Genomic DNA, 23,408 nt, shown 5'->3' on the forward strand with positions numbered 1-23,408 from the left:
GCATAGAAATGGAAAAGAAAATTTCTCATAACACTAATAGGATGATAGTCTAAGGCAATCTCAATAATCATTGTGTTATCTTTTTTCTTCAGTTCCCTGGTCAAGCTCATAAGCAGCAAGTATTTCCATGTTCCATTAATTGGAACAAGACTGAACCAAGGGGAGCTTTATTAAGCAATTATTCAAATACCATGTAATGTGGAAGATAGTCATGATCTTTCCTTAGAAAACAATGTACTGTATATTGTAGGGAAGTTTTCTGTAAGAACTGTTAAATAGTTGACTTGGGTCTATCATATTCCAAAGTCTCCTTGACAACATGACCGAGCCAACAGCAAGGCAGCCAAAGAATCAGAATCTGTCTTGGCTGTATAACTCCCACCAGGTCCCTATACAACTCTCAAAGATGGTAAGATATTGAGAAGTTGTGATTTGATTGGTGGAGGGATTCTCCCTCCTAGAGAGCAGGGCACTCCCCAGAAAGTAGAAATCTGAGGTTCAAACTAAGACTCTAATCACATTAAAGACTTTGTCCTTGAACGTCTACCACATCCAAGAAGCAATCAATTTCCTACAGATGCAGAATTGACCATATTTTCTGTCTTCAAACAGTTCTTAGACCTAAAGATCTGTATCCTGTCTGGTACTAATTTAATATACCCATTTCTCATAGTTTGGGTATTTGGGGGCAACCATATCCTGCCTCATTTCATTGCTGATACATTCTTTCCCTTTGATTTTTAGATTTTGTTTTTATCCTACAGAAATATGGACTCATTTGTAACTTCATTTTATTTTTTAAAACCTTTCCCAATATTGTCAGAGTGATAAGGGCTAGGCAATGGGGGTTAAGTGACTTGCCCAGGGTCATACAATTAAGAAATATCTGAGGTCAGATTTGAACCCAGGGTGTCCCATCTCTAGGCCTGCCTCTGTATTCATTGAACTATCTAGCTGCCCCTCAATGGCAACTGTTTATTAGAATCTGTCCTAATGACAACTTTATTTGACAAAAAATTATGTAACATTTGGGCTTTGCAAACATTTCATCTTAAAAGCAAATCCATCTATCTTTCCAGAAGCTCCAATTTACTCACATGTTATAGACAAAAAATCTACAATCAGAATCTCCTGAGTATCATCTGACCTAGACCTTATTGTATAATGAAAGTTCTCTGAAAACTGACCACTAAATGAGGAAAATGCAACCTTGGTAAAATTCCTAGCCAATACGTAACATGGCATAATGAAAAGACGACTGTCTCTGGAGTCAGAGGATCTGGGTTCAAATCATTCCTTTCATGACTCAGGCCTGTGTGATGGGGAAAGTTTTTTAATATCCTTCCCTTTCTCATCTATAGCAAAAAAAAAAAAAGGTAGATTAAACAGACTATATCCATGCCCCAATGGCAAAAATCATTTTGCCTCTTAAGGCCTCAGTTTCTTCATCTGTAAAATAAGGGACCAGATAATGATCTAAAGTCTTTTTGTTGGTCTATAATTATAATTTTACAATCCTATTGAGGAGAAGAAGAAATGTAGAAGGAAATCAGAGAGGGGAGGTCAAGAAAGAACAAGAACATAAAACATGTTCTCTTCTCTACAGAAGAGATATTCATTTTGCAATGAATAAATTCTGAATTTTTTGATGGAAAGACTTTAAGCCTTCAGTATAGGTTGGTAAATTAATGTTCCATGACCTGTAACCAGAGTCTGTGGAGGTAAAAACGCAGCACATAAGATGTCCTCACGATGCTGTGCCCCTCCTTTCCATTCTTCAGGCTGAACCAAAAATGGAGTGAAGTCACGAAGTCGGAAGACAGTAATTGCCCTAGGGAAAGAGATAAAGAATTTATCCACATCCAACAGTAACAACCGAGGTGGAAGGGACAGCTCATCACCTGTGGGGTGTAATTCAAGGGCTGACAAAAAACTGTCAGTGGAAAATTTAATTCACCAGATATTTATTCAATATATACCACATAGTGAGGGCACCTTGCTAAGTACTGAGAATAGTACAGATATTCAATAAGACACTGTCCCTGACTCTTAATTTTGTTCAAATTAAGGACCCCTTCAGTATGTTGGGGGGGAGCCTATGGCCCCTTTTTCAGAATTATATTTTTTCAATAATTGAAGGAAATTCTGCTTCATGGATTAGAAAATAAAATGTATTTCCCTACTAAATTCCCAGATTCTATGAACCCCAGATTACACACAACCAGATAATATGTGGTATTATCATAAAAATAAAAGACATTCTAGGGGAAGAAAATAAAGTGTCATAAAGATAAGGGGAAGAAAAAGAACTTTACAGACAAGAAAGATTCATAAAAGTTTCACTGAGATGGCATTTGAGTTGGACACTGAGGAATGGATAGTAACTGAAGAAGTAAGAAGTAAGATGGAGACAGAAACAGACTAGTCACAGGACAGAATACAAGCAAAGAAGTAGATACAAAAGTACAGGATAGGTTTGATGGGAATTTAGTTCTGGTGAGTCAGAGTATAAGGAAGGGAGTAATTCAAAAATACTAAAAAAGGTAGAACAACACCAAATCGTGGAAGATTTTGAATGCTAGGCAAAGGAGTATGACTTTTCCTTGGCTTTAGAATAAAAGAGTTCCATGTCTGAATCTATGAAGCCATCGCTAGACCTAGAACTTAAATGATCATTAATATTTGTGGAGGCTGAAAATTTCAAAATGTGGCACCATGACAAAACTGGTTATGAGCCTCTCCAAATCTAGCTAATCTGATTTGCAAATGGTTTTATCAACCTTTATTTAGAAAGATTTCAATCTTGGTAGGATGGTTCAGTGCTTATACTGTGCTGGTATTTCAAGACTCCCACTTCATCTTCTTGAACAGTGAAACATCTAAATGGAATTTTAGTAGAGGAAGTCATGGAAGTATCCTCTGAAAATTAACTGGGAGTTTGGAAGAGGTGTTTGTTGAGGTGGTTGAAGTATCACATTACATGTTGATAGTCCCATTGATAACTTAGCATGAATTGGTCTATCAAATGAGAGAACAAATTTTTTAAAAAAGACCCTAAAGAAATGTCACTCAAGACATGTGTGCTTTCATGAGTCCCGAACCAGGAAAGTAAGTGGTGAAGGGAATCTCATGATCATAGTGGACTTCTGAGAATAGGGACAGTGGTTTAAGGATAAAATTACACTGGGGGACAGGGAAGAACATCTCTGTCTCAAATCATCCCTCCTTCTCAACTTCCCTTTTCCTCATCACCCAAGCTTACAAACTAAGAGTTTGAGTTCTCATTTGAGAACTCATTCTTGAATTCTCAATTTCTCTTTGCTCCCATTTCCATTCTACTTCCAAAAGCTGCAAATTCTACCTTCATAATATCTCTCAAATATGTGCCTATGTATTCATCTGATTCTACAACCAACCTTCTGCAGGACCTCATCACCTCACTCCACTGCTTACTAGTTAGTCTTCCCCACTCAATAGTCAAATTAATCTCCTTTAAATGTCACAATCATCAACAATCAGTGAATTCCAATGACTCCCTATCACCTCTAAGATGAAATATAAAATCCTTGTTTCATATCCAAGCTCTTCACAAGCTCCGAGATTTCCAAGATTCTTACACTTTTCTCTTCACCATGTGGGCTTCATTTCAGGGACTATGACCTTCTTGCTCTTCCTTAGGCAAATCTCTCCATCTCCAAACTCCTGATATTTTCTCCATGATTGTTCTCCATTCCTGGAATGCTCTCCCTCTTCATCTCTGCTGGTTCATGACTTGCCTGGCTTCCTTCAAGTCCAAGCTAAAGTCTTACCTTCCACATGAGAAGTCTGCCCTGATGCCCTTTAAAGCTAACACCTTCCCTCTAGTTATCATCTCCAATTGATCTTGGACATACCTTGTTTGTAGGCAGCTAGGTGGTGTAGCAGATAGTGCTAGACCTAGAGTTGGAAAGACTTGAGCTCAAAGTAACCTAAGATACTGTCTACCTGTGTAATTCTGACAAGCCATTTAACCTATATCTGCTTATTTCTTCATCTGCAAAATAATATTAATTAATATATTTAAGGATTTCAAAGCACTTTACAAATACCTCATCAGAGCCTCACAATATCCTTGGAAGTAGGTACTATTATCTTTATTTTACCGATGAATGAACTGAGGCACAGACAGGTTAAGTGACTTGCCCAGGGTCACAAAGTTAGGTCTGAGACCAGATTTGAATTTTTCTTCCAGATTTCAGGGTGTTCAATCCATTTTGTCAACTAGTTGCCTAAATGGACTAATGAAGATAAAACATGATAATATGCGTAATGCACTTTTGGGCCCTTAAAGTCCCATATAAATGCTTGCTATTTTAACTACAATGATTAAATTATCTTATATTTTCTTATTTGTGTTCAAATTGTTTCTCTCTAGTACACCTTAAGTTCCAAGAGGGAAAAGAATGCTTGACATTTGGCCTGTGTATCCCTAAAGTTTGGTTCTATGACTTGCCTACATTAGGTAAGTAATAATTCTCATTGAATTGAATTGCTAAAATTTAGTTGGAGATATTATTCCCTTTAGAATCATCTTAGCTCTTCTTCTTACCTGATCCTTTGTCCAGAGCCCAATGCTGAATCTGCCCATTTGCTGAAATACTGATTATTATTCAGGAATATGTAAAATGTTCCTCCCTCCCCCAAACTGCAAAAAACTTTGCAGACTACAGAAAATGTACAGAGGATTGCTTCTGATATTTGACCTTGAGTGTCAAAATACTGAGAAATTAATTAGCTGTCATCTTTTCCCTTAATACCCAATATGAAAACCTTCCCCAAGAAATGACAGTTATCTTGAAATAACCTAAAAATCCATACCATACTTCCTGTTTTAAAATAGCATTTTCCAAGTGCATAGCTTTACCCACAATGCATGGCTATGCCTGCAGAGTTAGTGGAACTGTAGAATGAAGCAATTATCTTGATAATTCAGGGGGAAAGTTCACCCTAAGAGAAAATAAACCAAGACCTCTGTTTTCCAAGGTTGATGGGACTTGGTCTTTGTCAGGGTGGTCTTTCCAGTGAATGCCTTCACTATATAACTATTCCAAATTCCACTTCATATGTGTACTTCCTGGGAGGTTCTTGATATTTCCAATCACCACCTTGTGACAATGATCTATTTTGTTAAAAATTCTGAATTTATATGAGTGGATCCCTTCAGTTCATCTAGGAAAAATGTGCTTTCTGCTAAGCATGCTCAGGAAGAAATCATCATTAAAGAAATTGAACAACAGTGATATTTCAGGGGTTGATTTTTAAATTTAATTCTATAAGCAATAAGTAAGTTCCTCCAATGTGATGGCATTGGAGATAATAAGACACAATAAGAACAGTCCCTGCCCTCTTGGAGCTTACATTCTGCTGAAGGAGACAATATCATAAAAGTAAATACATGACCATTTGAAGATGGAAAGAGAGGATTCGAATCTGGATTAGGTGGGTGCTGGGTCTAGTAAAGTTCACAGTACCATAATCCTCTGCTCTTTCTTGTTCATCTTGTTTTTACTTTTATAAACTTTGATGCTGAAGAGAGAAGATGCAAAGAGAGGGGAAATGAATCTAGGTTTATTTCTTCAAGAAAAAAAAGAAAAGTTAAAGTTTGAAGTGATGTAAACTTCTTGAAGACCCTTCTATTTTAATGATGTTGTCAATTTGTTGTTTATATTTGTATCCCTAAGCCTAGCATAGTACTTTGTAAAGAGTAGACACTATTTAATAAATGTCTTCTATTATTTTGGATTCTTTTTCATTTATTTTATTAGACTGAAACTAGTGATTAAAATTAGGCTCAGGAATTAGATTACCTGTGAATTTCAAGTATACATCCTTCATTATGTTCCCTTTTGCAAATATCCTAGAACAGGCAATAATCATGGAAAAGTATTTGTTGTATCCTTATCCTAACTAAAGAGTGAAGCCACTCAAGTAAAGCAGAATTATAGCTCCATAATGAGATGATTGCAAAGAACTATATTGTCTGGGATGGCTGGGTTTTCTGCCTGAGATCCTATGCAAACCTCAATCTCCCTTTCAAAAAATTGCCTTTCAAATTTAATCCACAGACCTTTATTGAGCACCTACTGTGAGCAAAAAGCCATGTCAGCTGCTTTATCACTACTGATTACTTGATTTGGTAACGTATTACACAAAGGCTTCAGGCTCTTTAACCTTTTATTTAGTACTTTATTCATGTATGTCCTTATATATCTTTAGTACTTTATTTATAAATTTTGAAACTGCCACAGAGATGGAATTAAATCTACATGACTAGAAAAGGACCCCAGGAGGGAAATAAAGAAAGACAAAAGAGACAGAGTAATTTATACAGATAAATAATAATGGCTGATCTATACAATAGAGAGCATTTCAAGTTTTGAAAAGCATATATATATATATATACAATCACATATATATTATCTCATTTTGGCTTTATGATAGCCTTGGGGGAGGAAGGTATTTCCCAATGTTTCAGCTAAGGAAACTAACACTCAGGAAAGGTTAAGTGATTTGTCCATGATCACACTAAGATGAGATCAAAGGATTCAAGGAATTATGTATTGATCAATAAATAAGTGTTCATTAAACTCTCTGGGGGATAAATGACAAAAGCGAAACAGTCCCTGCCTTCACAGAGCTTACAGTCTAGTGAGCTCTTAATGAATAAAGATACAAAACAAATGTTTGGAGAAAAGGCATGAGAAGTTAGAAGAATCAGGAAAGTCTTCATTTAGATTCTATGAAGGCATCATTTGGATTCAGAAGCACTTAACCTGCAGGGGTTCTGTGAACTGTGGAGGATTTGGGTTTGATTTTGTATCTGGCTTTATATCTTGATAACTATTCCAAAATAAGTTGTTTTCAATCTTATGTATTTTATTTGTGCATTTCATCAGATTTTTCTGAGAAGAGATCCATAGGCTTTGCCAGACTGTGGAAGAGGACAGAAACCAAATAGGGTGTCATGTATAAGGTTTTCTGTGCATGACAAATGGCCAGTGAAAAGGCTCTAGAAGATAGTGTCACGCATGAAAAATTATGAAAGCCACTTAAATTGAACCATAATTTGACTGAAGAGGATTACTGTGTAATAAAGTTTAAATAAGAAGTTAGGATTAGGTTGTAAATGACTTTTAACAACACCATTAGAACTTTTTATGTCCCAGTAGCCTTAGGAAGGGCCAGTTAGGTGATTCAGCTCAGGAGTCAGGAGCACATAAATTCAAATCCAATCTTTGACACTGGTTGGCAAATCATTTAACTCTGTTTGCCTCAGTTTCCTACTCTGTAAAATGAGCAGGAGAAGAAAATGGCTAACCACTCCAGAAACTTTGAGAAGAAAACACCAAATGGGGTTATAAACAGTAGGACATGCCTAATCAACTAGACAACAACAGCAGTAGGGAGCCATCGGAGTTCATTGAATAAGGGACTAACATGTCAGATCTGAGCTTTAGGAAATCAGATTGGCAGTGATGTAGGGGATTAATTAGAATGGGAAAGACTTGAGGGAAAGAGTCTAATTAGGAGGTCACTGTGATAATCCAGATGAAAAATGCTGAGATTTTGAATTAGTTAGACTGATGAATTCTGGCTGATTACCCATCTATCTTCTTACTTGACCTATATAAGTCCTATCAGAAATGTATTTTAAGAGTGCTAGATTTAGAATTAGGAAGCTCTTGGTTTACATATCTCCTGAGAAACTTCCCTAGGGAAAATACAATCTCTCTGAGTCTCATTTCCTCACCTGTAAAATGATGGGGTTGGCCTAAATGGCTCTTGAAATCCTTTCTAGATCGAGAGCACAGTTTTTGTTTTTGTTTTTTAAACCCAGAGCTTGGTCCTGGCCATACTCTAGAAGCAAGATTGTGGTTTGACCACATGTCATGACCATCATGTCAGTCAATGCCTTTTTTGCAAATGTCAAATCTTGGGAGAAAAATCACCCTTACCTTCAACCTTTAGCATAGAACACATACTTTATAACTAGGATAATTTGGGATAAAACTTTAAGTCCAAAACAACCAGCATTTTTAGTCTACACCAGCACCCAAGTTGGTCCCATAGTTTTAACAGAATTGCCCAGCCAATCCAATCAAATGATCTCTACTAATTGTTGAGCAGTTAGTGGCTCCTTGGTGACCAATGGACAGAAAGATTGAACTCCCTTGTACATGCAGACAAAAGTTCATTGGATTGACAGTAATAAAGGCAATAGCTTCCCTTGGGTTTGGGAGGATATTGTTGAAACTTAATTGGTAGTCTTGAAGCCATTTTTTCTCAACTCACTAAGCTTTTTCAGGAGAGTGAGCTAAGTTGTTTATGCCACACCAGGACATTTGTAACTCATAAAAGATATCAACAATCCTATCTCCCCCTTCCTGCATAAAGCTGATGATGCCCTTTGTTTTAGCTCCTCTTCTAAATTCTTCTGATTAAAGTGATCCAGTCTTAGAAATTATAAAATATGTCCCAATTCAATACCTCTTTCTGAAGAAATGCAGTGCATAAATCCATTAAAATATGAATAAACATAACAGACAATTTATTGATCCTTCCATGATGGCTGAAAGGAACAAACTTTCATAGGGGTTGTGCCGTTCTTTCCAATTATAACTAATAGGTCACCAGTAAAAACAGATTTGTCAACCCTAGCTTCTACTCAAAGAGATGAAGTGTCTTCATTTGTTTCAGACAAAAACATCTCCCTGCCCCCTCAAAATTCCCCAGTGCTCCTTTAGATGACAAACAACAGCCAGGAAAATGAATTCTTCCATTCTTGAACCAACATTCTCAAAGCTTCTTTCCAAACTCTTTTCCAGTTTAATTTAATTTAATTCATCAAACATTTACTAATTATCTGTTATGTATCAGTTACTCTTCTGGGCTCTGGGGATAAAATTAAACAGTGTCTACCTTCAAGGAGCTTACATTCACCTGAGGGAATGCATGTACATGGAGAATCAAACACAAAATATATACAAAGGTAATAACAAGGAATGTGAGAAATGGAGGTGTTTCAAAAAGACCTTGTATAGGAGGTGACACTTGAGCTAGGCTTTAAAGGGAACTTTCTGAAATTCAGAAATCAGGAAAGATGATATGTCTGGCATAGGGAGCATCACGTGAAAGGAAAAGAAGTGGAAGAGAGAATGTTAGAAACATGAGCATGTGAGCTATTAGTCTTTACATTTCTTTCAGTATATTTGTTGGATGCAATGGCCATTGACAGCTTTAAGCTTCCAGTCTTTGAAATGACTTCCTTTAAAATGAGATTATTCTAATTTTAAATTAGTCTCTAATTATGGGTTTTTAATTTTTTAATGAACAAAGTGGTGTCCTGTATTAATATTGAGTACCTATTATGTGCCAAACAGTGCTAAACACTTGGGATTTCTCAGAAAGTGACTCAATTTTTCAGTGGGAAAAAAATAAAAATTATTTTCTGGTAAGCATTCCAATAAATATTGGTCCCAGTTGGCCATTAAAGAAAAATTCTGTCATTTCATATTGAATTTTGCGGGAGCGGGGAATCTGCTCCTATTATTTTATTACTTTAATGAATTCCCATCTGGGCACTCCCTCCATTGATGAATGTAAAACTTAGGGTCTTAGAGAGCGCCAAGGTCACTGAGAGATTATATTTAACTTGTTCCTGGCACCCCAACTAGAATGGGTCAGAGGCAGAATTTGATACTAAGTCTTCCTGGCTCCATGATTAAGACACATTGCCTAGACCAGAGACTTCACTTTGGTCATGATCTTTGCCTAGCACAGAAATGAATAGGATACAGATTGCTGAATTAGCTATGAGTCACACTGATTGCTCGCATGGACAGGAAGCAGGCTTGTCTTTGCAAGGCATATATGGAAGAATTATGTCATAATATTATGTAGAACAGTTTGGTCTTCATTCTTCCTCCTACCAAACAAAATTTCTATGGAAAAAAAAGATAGGCCATATGTTCCATCTGCTAATGTGTCTATATGCATTAGTGCTTGGATTAAAGGTCTTTGCTGTGATTAATAAAAACCATCCAAATGCCACAGTTAGTTGTCTGAGCAGAGAATCGGATGAAGAGAAGGGAAAAAACCAGATTATCCCAAACTACCCTCAAGCCATTAAAATGATAATTTGACAGTGAATAACTTCTGGTCAATTATCTGTTAGAGCAGTATTTTCTGTGCTACCAAATTTAGGAGATATAATATTTTCAAAATGCAAACCCCTTTAATTTTCCTCATGGATGTGTACTACCTTAAAATATTTGGATCTGGTGCACCCTTCTGATTTCCCAAGAAAAGAAGGAAATATGGTTTTCCTTGGGATGAAAATTGAGGAATGTTTATATGAAAAAGGTGCTTTTATCAAAGCCACCTCGATGTAACCAATTGAAAGATATTCTAACATACCCTTCTAGCTGGATATCTGTTTTATGTCTTTTTTTAACAAAGAAAAGGCTAAAATTATTGCTGGAAGAATTGAAGGAAGGCATTAACAGCTTTTTGACTAAAAACTGTGACACCCCGGAAGGTGATACTAAGGGAGGGGAAAAAAGGACCTCCTCGGGAGAATATTTTTAGAAGGTGGGAAACTTTTGTTTCAAGTATTAATGTTCTCTGGGAGCAAATCACCCAAGCCAGAAATAGGTACCAGATGGCTTCTCCAGGTCTCTCTCAATTCTATGATTCTTTTATCTGTCACTCAGTTGATGAGCAGTCAACTCCAACTGAGAATTTCCCCCAATTAGGTCACCAGTTAATGAATGACCCAGAGGAAGTCTACATTTCTATACTCCCTCCTGTTTTTAGATTTGAAAACCAACATGAAAACATTACGTTTACCTTTTTTTCCAGTCTTTTGCTACAAGATATTCAAGGACATACCTCTCCCAGCCTACCACTATTATAGTCTTCTTTAGGATTAGAATCTGGGAAATATCCACAGCTCGATCTTGACCCACGTTCAGGGTATGATGGCAATGTCCATTGAAATCCCAAATCTTTAAGAGAAAAGAAATACATTTATTACAATTTTTTTCCTTAAAACCCTTACCTTCCATCTTGGAGTCAATACTATGTATTGGCTCCAAGGCAGAAGAGTGGTAAGGACTAGGCAATGGGGGTCAAGTGACTTGCCTAGGGTCACACAACTGGGAAGTGTCTGAGGCCAGATTTGAACCTAGGACCTCCCGTCTCTAGACCTAGCTCTCAATCCACTGAGCTACCCAGCTGCCCCCAAGAAATACACTTATTACAATTTTTAAAAGCATCTCTTTTTTAAACTAAACAACATTGAAAAAGTGCTTTGAGTTTGCTTCTAGGAATAGAATTTGAATTTAGTTAAGATATATATTAATTAAAGAGAATGTATTTCCTTTCAAAATAGTTGTGATTACCAGTTGAATTGTAAATATTTGTAATGTACTTTATGAGTTGATTCAAAAGCAATTCACCAATACCATTAGAATAACTAAGCCTTAATGAGGAGACATTGTTCCTCAAGATCAGTTTTACTAGAAATATGACTGAATATTTCCATTTTGGATTGGTCCACTTTATATTTATTGGTTCTTTACATACGTATGTATATATGCTTAAAAATTATATTTATTGATATTTATTGGTCTCATTTTTCAGAGAGTGCTACAGGGATCCAAATGTGTAGTAGACATCCTCGGTTGAGGAATCATTAACAAACTATTGTAAATTACTCTATATGTCATAAGAAATGATGAAAACAAAGATTATAAAAAAATCCAAGAATACTTACAACTGGTACAAAGTGAAACAAGCAGAAACAGGAAAATAACACACACATTTTGAGCTCAATAAAATAAATGTAAAGAATAGCAACAAAACACTTGAAAGTGAAAGCTGGAAAATTATAATGCAAAGCCCAGAAGAAAATATACAAAAAAGGTAGCACCCTGTTCTGCAGATGTGGGAGACTATGGGAATGGAACACTGTAAGTACTGTCTGACTGGGATGATGTATTGGTTAGTTTTGCTGGACTTTTTCCTCATTTCTTATAAGAAAACAATGGATCCTTGAAGTGGAGGGGGAATCAGTCTATCAATAAGCATTTATTAAGTTCCTTCCATGTTTCAGGTATTGTGCTATAAGCTGGGAGTATAAATACAATTAATGAAACAATCTCTGCTGAAAGGAAGATTATATTCTAATTGAAAAAGTAAGGCAGCTAATGCATATATAAAGATATATAGCATCAATATAAAATGAATTAATATGGACAAATATGGACAAAGTAGCTCAATATAAAATAGTGTGTGGGGAAGGATAGTGTTGGAGGGTTAAGGAGAGGTTTCATATAAATGATGGATCATGAGCTGTGTCTTCAAGGAAGAAAGAGACAAAAGCAGAAGTGAGGAGGATGGATGTCTCATGCAGAGTAGATTGTGTGAGTAACAGAGAGAAGACCAGTTTCGTTGGATGTCAGAGTTTGAGTTAGAGGATAATATCCAATGAGGTTGGAAAGAAAATGGTACTGATTTTGGTATCAGAGCACTTAGGTTCAAATCCCCACTCTCTCCCCATATTCACTATCTGGGTGACTCTGCTGCTATTGTTCAGTTGTTTAGTCCTGTATGACTCTTCCTAATCCTGTATGAGTTTTTTGGTAAAGATACTAGAGGAGTTTTTCCTTTCTTCTTCCAGTGGATTAAGGAAAACAGAGGTTAAGTCACTTGCCCAGGGTCGCACAGCTAGAGAATGTCTGAGGTCAAATTTGAAGAAGCCACTACTGAGCCAGTGAGCTGCCTCTTCTGTGTGATCTAGGGCAGGTTATTTAGTTTCTCAGGGACATAGTCAGCTCTCTGTAACTATAAATTACTGATAAATTACTAATTCTAAATTGGCAAATGCAGTTTCCACATTGGGAGTTCTCTACTCTGGTAAAAATGCCATGGCTTCACATGATTATAATAATAGTAAATAGCAACTGGCATGATGCCCCCATGTAAACTAATAATCATGTAATTATATTAGGGTATGAAAACCACACCATATGATTATATGGAAATGGTTACCCATCTCTAGGTATCAGTGTATTCTGATAATAATGATAAATACAATGAACCACGAGACAACATGGCTCTAGGGAAAAGTTATTGACCTTGAAATAGTACCAGTATGTCAATATTTTCAAAGAGCAGCAATCTACTTGTATGACTCCATTGTATGGGCTGTTCTATAAAGGCAGCCATAGGCATTAGGAAGCTCCTTTGTGAACTTATCCTTTTATCTCCATTGGTAATCTCTTCATTCAAGAATGTCTTAGCATGTCTCATCCACTCCAAGTCAAGGGCTACACTCTGGACAGCTTTGTTACAGACACTTTTTGTTAGGTTTATCTCCTCTGGTCACATCTCTCCTCTAGCAAGGCCAACACACAGAAGCATTCACACACACACACACACACACACACACACACACACACACACACTCACAAATGGACAAACCTAGGGGATATTGTTTTCCCCCAAGCAGATTCTTTTGGCCCAGCTCCTAGAGAGAAAAGAGCTGGCAAACAACATCCCAGAGTTTGTTCACACCTTTATTGCACCATCTGGGCTACCAGTTAAAAGCCTCTTCTCACTTGGATCTAAGGCCATGGTGCTGATTTCTGCATTGCCATGGCAACCTGTAAACTCTTTGATTTTCTGCCCAGTGTCTATCATCCAGAAGGAAACAGTAGATTCTGTATCAGAACTGATAACCTGCAATGAAATGGAATTGGGAAAGAATTCAATATTAACATGAATCGCATATATTCACTAGAATAAATAGATGCCATGCATTTGGGGTACCAACATCCTATAAGGAATTTTAAGATTGGGCTAATGGGTATTTTTCTAATTTATAATATTCTAAGTGAGGGGCAGCATGGTATAGTGGCTAGAGAACTGTCTCAGGTTCAGGAGTTGAAGTCCGACATGTGATATACATTCCCTGTTTGATCTAGATGAGTCACTTAACCTTGTAACGTCCAGGTAACTCTCACATAGTAATGGTGACTAGCATTTATAAACACATATATATTTATATGTATATACATATATTTATATATTGCTTCAAAGTAGCCAAAGTGTTCTATGTATTATTTCATTTAATCTGCACAACAATCCTTGGAAGTAGATGCCATTATTATCCCCATTTTTACAGTTGAGGAAACTAAGGCAGACAGAGGTTTAATGACTTGCCCAGAGTCATCTATCTAATATGTGTTAGAAACAGGCTTTGAACTGAGGTCTCCATGAATCAATGCCCATCCACTGTACCACCTGTCTGACAAAGAATTGCTCAACAGCTTTAGCAAGGGAGTTTCCTGACCCATGAGTTCTCCAAACCAAAGTAATCTCAGGGTCAGTCTAAAAAAGAAAAACTTAACATAGTCATTGGAGCACTTGACTTCAATCAGGAAAACCAGGGCTTGAATTCTGATTCAGACCTATTGCCTGTATTTACCTAGAAACCTTCACTGCTCTGGCTCAGTTTCTTCTTATGTAATAAATACATGAGGCATTGGGATAATGATCTGTAAGGTCTCAGTTCTAAACCTATGATTCTATGAGGATAAAGAAAGAAAATGAAAGCCCTAAACTTTAGAAAACCCATAACAGAAAAGAGAATAAAAAGCTTTCCTATGTACCCTTCATCCTGGTGACTAGAGGACACTATAGAAGAGCAGGCTATTGAATCTATCTCATCAGATAAATCTTTCCTATTTGGATCAAAAAGTTGATCTATGAGGATAATGGAAATCTGGGATGACTCACTTTAGGATGTGGGGAGAAGCTGAGGAAGTTGGGTAAGTATCTGTCACCTTCAGCTTAGTCTTCAGCAAATGAAGCTATCCAATCCATCATGGGAAGACGCCCGTTCCCACCAAATGTCATAGTTATTGCCTTAAATACTGACAAGGTCCTAAAATACTTGCCGCCTCCTATTCTCTCTAGGTACCATACATTTTTTTCAGCTAAAACATGATTATGAATGGGTCAATAAAGAACAAAGAGTGTAGGAAGGTCAGATATAAATCTATGTAGACAAGATGCAGAGCTCAGTGTGCTAGGAAACAAATGGGAGGAGAGGGGATTAGCAACTAGGAATCTCAGATAGGGAGGATGATAGGTCCTGGCAAGGAGTCAGCCTTGTTTGTTTTACTGACATTTAGCCACCCTCTTATTTAGGAGACCTACAGATCAGAGAAACCTTTCTCTCAAGACCCTTGTGGGAATGAAAGGAGAAACTAGAATGAGACCTGCAAAAATGTAAAAAAGATAAGCATTCCCTAAGTCCCAAAAATGCCCAACAGTGGATTTATGTTCTTTGTTTACTGGCTAGATTAAAAAAAAAGCCAGTATTCATATAGTACATACTATGTCCAATGTTAAGTACTTTACAAATATAGTCTAACTGCATCTTCCCAACAACACTGGGAGATAAGTGCTGTTATTATGTCTATTTTACAGATGAGGAAACTGAGGCAAAATAGGTTAAGTGACTTGCCTAAAGTCAATAAGCTAGTGTCTGAGGCCAAATTAAAAAAAAAAAACAACAACTCTTTTTCTTCCTAACTTCAAGTCTAGCACTCCATTCCCTGTATCACCTAGATGTCTCTAATAATGGAAAATTTAATGGGGATCACTGTCAAGAATTACATTTTGTAAATTGGGCATAATAATAGCACCTTCCACGCAGGTTTATTGTGAGGATCAAATGAGATAATGACTGTGAAGGATTTAGCACAGTGCCTGGCACTACATAAGTACTATAAAAATGTTAGTATCATTTTTGTTATCATCATTATTATTGCTATCTGTAAAGTCCTTTCTCCTTATTATTAGTTCAGCCCATCATTTTTGTTAATATGGGGGATTCTTGGTGTGGAAGCTCCATGATGGATTATAATTTTGCATTATCATAACAATAATCCATAGGATAGTTTCTCAAAGATGACTTTTGTAATGACCAAATAATTTGTCAACAAAGGTGGGGATCCTTAATTTCCAGATGATAATTATTTATTGTCTCTTTCAGTCTCTGTCCTTTAAAATAAGCATCAAATAAAACTTTTTGGGAACATAAAGCTTCTTTTTATATCACACCTATCTTCCTGTGTATTCAGTGCTGTGATTTGGAGTTTTAAAGATTACATAGAGATTATATCCATGTTAGAGATATATACAATAAAGAGATTTTAAAGTTGTGAGGGCTCTTGGAGATCATTTTGTTTCTCATTTTACAGATAAGGAAACTGAGACGTGTAGATGCTAAGTGATTTGCCCAGGTTTACATTGAAAGAGCCAGAATTAAAACTCATATCTTCTGACTTCTAATTCCTCCCTGTACATTCAGCACTTTTCATTACCATTTGCAAAGTATTCTCAAAGCAGAATTTACATTAATAAGCAAATACCTAATGGAATGGTGGATATATAGCTATCCCACCTAAGGAGCCCACTGTGTGACTGTGGTCTTACTTTTGGGTGCCTTTGTTTTCGCATTTGTAAAATGGTGGTGACAACAGCATCTACCTCCAAGAGTTCTAGTAAGGATTAAACAAGATTTTATACATTAAATCTTTTGAAAGCCTAAAACAATATATAAATATGGGCATCAAAGCAAGTCAGAGACCAAAGCATTCAAATTTCAGAGGCTGTATCATCAAAGCAAAGATTTGGAGTTGGAATGGACATTAGCAATAAGATTGTCTAAGTTCCTCATTTTACAGCTTGAGAAACTGAGATAATTTAGAAAGGGTTAGTGATTTGCTCAAAGCCATACAGATAGCAAGCAGTAGAATTGGAATTCAACTGCAGGATATATACTGACTTTATGCATGTTCATGTCATAGAATCATTTGGGAATTATGAGGAGTTTGTTTTGTTTGAGTTTGTTTTTTTTTTTAATAGAAAAAGCTATGGGAAGATAGCATCTAGTGCAGGTGAATGACAATCTTGATCTCAGACTTCAGAAGCCTGGCTCCAGGCTGTCTCTCTCCAGGGTCCTGAAGAGTCGGGAGCTCAAAAATGAACATGAACGGAGCCAAATAAAGGAGACCAAGATGGGCTTCATCTGCAAAGGGCTAACAACATCTCCTCAACTCCAAAGTCTCCAAAAACTGACCTCTCTAACCTTTTTCCTTTTTCCCCTCAAAATAGACATCTAAGCATGTGAAGCAGCCCTGACTTTTCACCACTTCCCAGTCCCAGTTGAATCTTCTTTCTTTGCAGACTTTATTCTCCCATTCAGTGGTTTCAGTCAATAACTAGAAGGGAAAGATGTTGCCTCATTCATTCCATGGCTACTCATTAATAATATTGGGCATTCATGAAGAGCTTTGAAGCTCACAAAATGTTTTACATACCAAATCTTATTCAAACATCACAACTCGATTTGGCAGCTACTAAAGTATTCAGATGAATCAAAGATCTCATCAGTGTGATTTTTCTTTACAGTGATGCAGACAGATCACCACCCTTCCATGTCTACCCATTTTACGTGACTCTCACCCATGTGCTCCCATGAATGTGATATAGTAAGAAAACCCAACATAATTTTTCCTGATACCATGAATACGTAAGCCAGGCACTCCAGCTGTCAACCTATTATCCCCCAGTCTGACATCATATGTCTATTCTGGAATGTGATGAAATTAGCTCTAATTGTATCATGGGAATCAATAGTTAAATTTTCAGGGTGATCATTTGAATATTGAAAATCAGCAAACACTACAAAGGAGAGTTTCATTTATTGTACTGTTGACTTAAAAATGTTCACTAATATTGGTTTAAAGTTAAGAAAGATGGGGAAAATAATAATTCAGATTAAATGTAAAGGTCATGAGTGCATTCTTCTTCAGAGAGATGGTTGATAAACATTTACTAGCAAGCCCCTGGTATAAACCCAAAGCTTTTTCAATGATGTGTTTCTTTGGACATCCCCTTGACAGCTAGATGGTACAGTAGTTAGATCACTAGACTTGGAGTCAAGAACATTGTGACCGCAAAAATGTGGGTTTCAAGACTTTGAATTGCCAAAACTGTAAAGATAATGTTAGTGTCATGATTTTATATAAAAAATAAGTGATCGCTATGGGAAAAATTACCCAATATGAAATACTCAAGTCAGCTGTGTTTTTATGGAGACTTTAATTAATACAAATGAAGGAATTAAGGGAAGGGAGAGAGACAGAGTAAGAGGAAATAGTAGGAAAGGGCCTAGGCCATTGGCCTAGGCCTGAGCTTTAAGAGAGACTAGTCAGTCTTTTATCACTCACCACAAGATCTTCCCAAGCAAAACTCTAGTGTTCAGAGACCCAGCAGCCTCCACTGACTCCTGACCTTCAATTCAGCTTCCAAAGCTGAACTAACTGGAACTCCCTTGAACTGGTTCAGACAGCTCCTTTTAAAGAGAAATTTCTCTTGTGTCACCTCCCCTAAATTTTTATATCTACCAATCACAGTAGACACTTTTCCTAGGACAGCCCATTCTTAGTTTTTTTGTTCTCACCTTCTCTGGGTAGATTATATCCTCTGAGTACTTCACACCTCTTTGTTAAGCTTGCCCCTTGCAAGTTGCCTGACCTTTTAGTGATTAATTTGACCTTCATAGGTACTTAGCACCCTTTTGTATTAGATCTAAAAGTATACCCAGCTTAAGGGCTTTTGCCTCACTATAAGTATGGGTTAAGTACTTTTTCATTGTTCAGTAAGGAGTTTACAACTTTATCTTCCTGTAAAGTATGCCTAAGTATGGGTGGAGTAATTTTAAAGTTCCCAATACATTCCTGATCAAGTACCTCCATTGTTTAAAGGGGAATAGCCTTAACCATAACCTTAAGATAATGTTCCAAGGTAGAGTCTGAGAAATTTTAAGATTCACAACAAGTGACCTTAATTCCTTCTTCAAACACTTATGATTATGTGAACCTGGGCAAGGAACATGCTCTGCTTCAGTTTATTCATTTACAAGATGGGAATAATAATAACTAGGTTATTGGTAGCTAAATATTACTTAGTAGGTAAATAAGAAATTTTGTTGCATTGAAGTCAATATTCTCCAATCACAATGACACAACTGGGGCTTGAAAATGTAAATGGAGCATCAGAGACAAGACCTGAATCTAGTTCTTCCTGGATGGAAGCTTCTAATCATCAGGTCATTCTGCCTCTGGTTCAGGGGACCAGATGAAGATGTTAGAAGCCCATCATTCTCCATCTGGCTCCACTCAATGTTTACAGCATTACTGCATGTTACTTACTTCTATATATACTTCAGCCTGACGAAACTGATCTTCCTCTTCTTCATAAATGGTCTACCATCTCCTGACTCTAGGCAATTTGTGCCAGCTGTCTTGCAAGATTATAATGACCTCCCTTCCTCCCCTTTATTTCTCAGAATCCAGTTTTCTTCAAAGCTCGATTCAAGCATCACCTTCCACATAAAGCCTTCTCTGATGCCCCTCAATGCTAGAACCTTCGTTCCATTGTTGTGGTTGTCTTCATTTCAGTCATGTCTGATTCTATAATCCATTTGTAGTTTTCTTGGCAAATATACTGAAGTTATTTACCATTTCCTCCTAAACTCATTTTACAGACTATCTATTTATGTGTTTATGTGTATATTTGTGTGCATGTTGACTCCCCAGACTAGACTGCATCCTCCTTGAGGGCAGGAATTATTTCGGGGTTTTTTTGGTATGCCTTTGCATCCCCAGAACAGTGCCTGTCACAGAGGAGGTATTGCTTAAATACTTTTCATTTGATGGATCAGACATTCATTATGCTTTACCCTGAATCATATGGACAAGTACATCATAAAAAAAGACATTTGGAAATTAAGTGTAGGCAGTTTGAGACAGTGGTAAGAGCATTTGTCCTAGACTCAGAAAAGCCTGGCACAAGTTTCGAGCTTTCTGATATTTGTTAAGTCACTTAACTTCAAAAGATCTTAATTTCCTCATCCTTAAAACATACATAAAACTGGTTTTGCTAGCTAAATCACTAGACTGTCAAAAGAGCCAGCAAGGTGTCAAGGTAGGTAGAATTGCAGTAAGGAAAACCTGTGTTTGAATCTTACCTTGGGTACTTATTAACTGTATGACCCTAAGCAAGTCATTTAACCTAGCTCAGCCTCAGTTTTCTCATGTGTAAAATGGAAATTGTAATAGCACCTATACCATAGGGTAGTTGTGAAGATCAAGTGAAATTGTATATGGAAATGTCTTTGCAAACCTTAAAGTGTTATATAAATGTTAACTATTGTTATTGTTGTTGTCATTATTAGATTTATCAGCCTTAAGCCACTACAAAAATATAAGTAATCATTATTAGCATTCTAATAATTCTAGGCTGAATGTCTAAGTATTCCTGGAGTGAAGAAGAAGAGACAGAAATTACATTAACCACAAAGCATTCAGTTCATCATTCTTAATTACCATTGCCACTATCATATGGGCTTCTGGGTTATTTCAGATGCCATCATCTGAAGTACAATATTTCCTCTGTAGCCATTTCAGAAGGAAATGGTTGGAGTTATGTCTCACAGCAAGAGAGAGGTGAATGGAATTTGAATTTCCAGAATATAACAAGAGATAAGTGATGGAGATCATTCAAGTCAGAAACCTGGTAGATTTATAAATCTGCTCATGAAATCCCATTTCTAATAGCAACCCTTACTCCTATAAAAAGTTACTACTATAAATTGATGATTTAAATTATAAATTTTTAGTCTGTCAAAATTTGATCAAGTTGAACTCTCTACTTTGGTTATGTAGTCTGCTTTGCTTATGAGGCTAGCATTACAAATGCTGAAATACTGAGATTGTATCTATCCAACATAAGCAACTAAATATATATATATAAATTAAGATATGGATGATAGAATCACAGAATCCCATAGTTAGAGAGGACCTACTCAAAGGTCATCAAATCCAACCTCCACCTGAACAGACATGTCTCTAGTAACGAAGCTTGTTTAGTCCAGGAAAGAGCAATAGATCTGAAATTCAAAGACCTGGGTTTGAATCTCACTTCTACTACTTATCATCTGTGTGAACTTAGGAAGGCTCTTTGGAACTTTATTTCCTCCTCTAAAATAAAAACTAGGTGATCTCTAAAGTCCCTTTTAGCTCTAATCTATAATTCTAGACAAAGGGTCATCTGGCCACCACTGGAAGACCTCCAGTAGAAGGGAGCACACTGCCTGCCAATACAGCTCACTCTCTCTGTTTTTCCTTACTCCTCTCTGAAACTAAGGCCAGTTGACCTAGTTCTGGCCTGTGGAGCCAAGGAAAAAAGATCTAATCTTTCATCCAAGCCATAGCCCAGCTATACATAATAGTCAATAACACTTATATAGCACTTACTATGAGCCAAGCACTGTGCCAAGTGATTATAATAATTATCTCATTTGATCCTCACAAAAACCCTGGAAGGTAGGCACTATTATTATTTCCACATTACAGATGAGAGAAATGAGGCCAACATGAGTAATTTGCCCAGGGTCATACAACTAATAAGTATGTGATTTGAACCCAATTTTTCCTGACTCCATGTCTAGCTCTGTACTCACTGTGCTACCTAGCAGTTGGCCCATAAGTAGCAAGGTCTCTGATCTCATTGATATGGCCTCATCCCCATCCCCAGCCTCCTTTGGATGAGTTCTTGTGAAGTTTGAGTAATCCTTTCTTTCCTATGTATATAGAACCTGTAATTTTTAATGGGCATCTAAGAATTTCTTGATTTTCAGGAATAACTTCGAGGTTGACTCATCAGAAGAGTCTCCAGGGCAGCTGAGCTACTCAGATGGTGTCTTTCAGCTGTTAATGCCAGCCAGGTGTTTCTTCATCCTTTCCCAGTGGCTTGTTGCACCGCTGTTAGCTGCAGGAACAAGCTTTGCCAATGTAAAAAAAAAAAAAAGAGAGGAAAGAAGAAATGTGGCTCCTTCGCAGAAGAACCTAAGACTCCTAAGGGTTCCACGTGCCTTCCTTTATAGGAAAGTATAAGGGAACAGTTCTGATAGGATATAAAAGAAAGAAGGAAGGAAAATAATGGATGGACTGTTTTGTTTCTGTTTATGCTCAGTGCAGTGATTGTGTTTAAAACTCACTGGGGTCCAGAAAAAAAAATAATAAAGTCACAAGCAAGACATTTTTTTTTTAATTCAGTAGAAAGAAAAATATCACAAAATTCAGGCAAAAAGGAAGACTGGAGAACATTGATGAGTGTATGGGGGAGGAAGGAAATCAGGAAAGTCTTGAGCCTGCAGTGAGAAATTCAATCATGCCACAAATATTTATTAAATTTCTTCTTACTGGGCATTGTGGCAAATGCAGACAGTGAATAGTACATCTAAGGTGATGCTGAGCAAGATGATTGGAATTGAAGTTGGAAGACCAGGGTAAAAATTCCAGCTCTTCTACTTACTGAATATGTAGGCAAGTCAGTTCTCAGTTTCCTCTTTTGTAAAACGAAGGTGGTTGAAATCTCTGCAAATCCTTTGCTTTTCAGACTTCCCAGCTGTCTTTATGGCTTTATTTCAATGCCACAATTTTCATGAGGCCTTTCTTAATTCTCCCTTTTGTTTAGGGCCTTCCTCTCACAAAATCACAGCTTTCTGGCTGTTCCATAAACAAGAAATTCCCTCTCTCAGGTCCAGGCATTCTCTCTAGCCCTCTCCTTTGCCTGGGCTCTCCCTCATCAATTATCCCTACTGCCCTTCCCACTCTCACTTTTCCCCTAAATCCCAACTAAAAGCCCACTTTCTACAAGAAGCCTTCCCCCAAACACTTCTAATTTCAGTGCCTTCCCTCTAATAAGAATATAAATTAAAATAATTCAGAGGTTTCTCCTCATGTACAACATGTTAGCAAAGATGATAAAAGTTGGAAATCTTCAAAATTGCAAAACCCATAGGAATAAAATCATAAAAACATACTGATTTTTTAAAACTCTTAGCTTACATATTAGAATCTACACTGTGTATTGGTTCCAAGGTAAAGACTAGGCAATGGGGGTTAAGTGACTTGTCCAAATTCACACAGATTAGAAGTGTCTAAGGCTAAATTTGAACCTAGGACCTCTTGTCTGTGAGCCTGGTTCTCAATCCACTGAGCATCTGTCTGCCCCCACAAATATGCTATTAATATAGATATGAATTGGGCCAACTTCTAGAAATGTTCTTCATATTCTCAGTTATGAATAATTATTAATTTCTTTTGCTGATGTGGAGGGGGGAGAGGGGGAGACAGAGAGGGAGAGACAGATAGTGAGAGAAAAAGAGAATGAGAGAGGGAGAGGAAGGAAGGGAAAGAGACAGAGAGAGAGACAAAGAAAAG

The 23,408-nt window shown here is 37.0% G+C and overlaps 1 protein-coding gene across 1 annotated transcript in view; it reads right to left on the reverse strand.

The window, feature by feature from the left end:
* Positions 1-23,408, reverse strand: part of WDR49 (WD repeat domain 49) — a 203,797-nt gene that overhangs the window by 76,720 nt on the left and 103,669 nt on the right. The window contains exons 9-11 of the mRNA XM_007502257.3: positions 13,618-13,782; positions 10,930-11,045; positions 1,701-1,831 (exon numbers count right to left, since the gene is read on the reverse strand). Coding sequence (XP_007502319.2) covers positions 1,701-1,831; positions 10,930-11,045; positions 13,618-13,782 — 412 coding nt within the window. The remainder of the gene's footprint in view (positions 1-1,700; positions 1,832-10,929; positions 11,046-13,617; positions 13,783-23,408) is intronic.

Source organism: Monodelphis domestica, chromosome 8 (assembly GCF_027887165.1).
Source record: "Monodelphis domestica isolate mMonDom1 chromosome 8, mMonDom1.pri, whole genome shotgun sequence".
Classification (NCBI taxonomy): Eukaryota; Metazoa; Chordata; class Mammalia; order Didelphimorphia; family Didelphidae; genus Monodelphis; species Monodelphis domestica.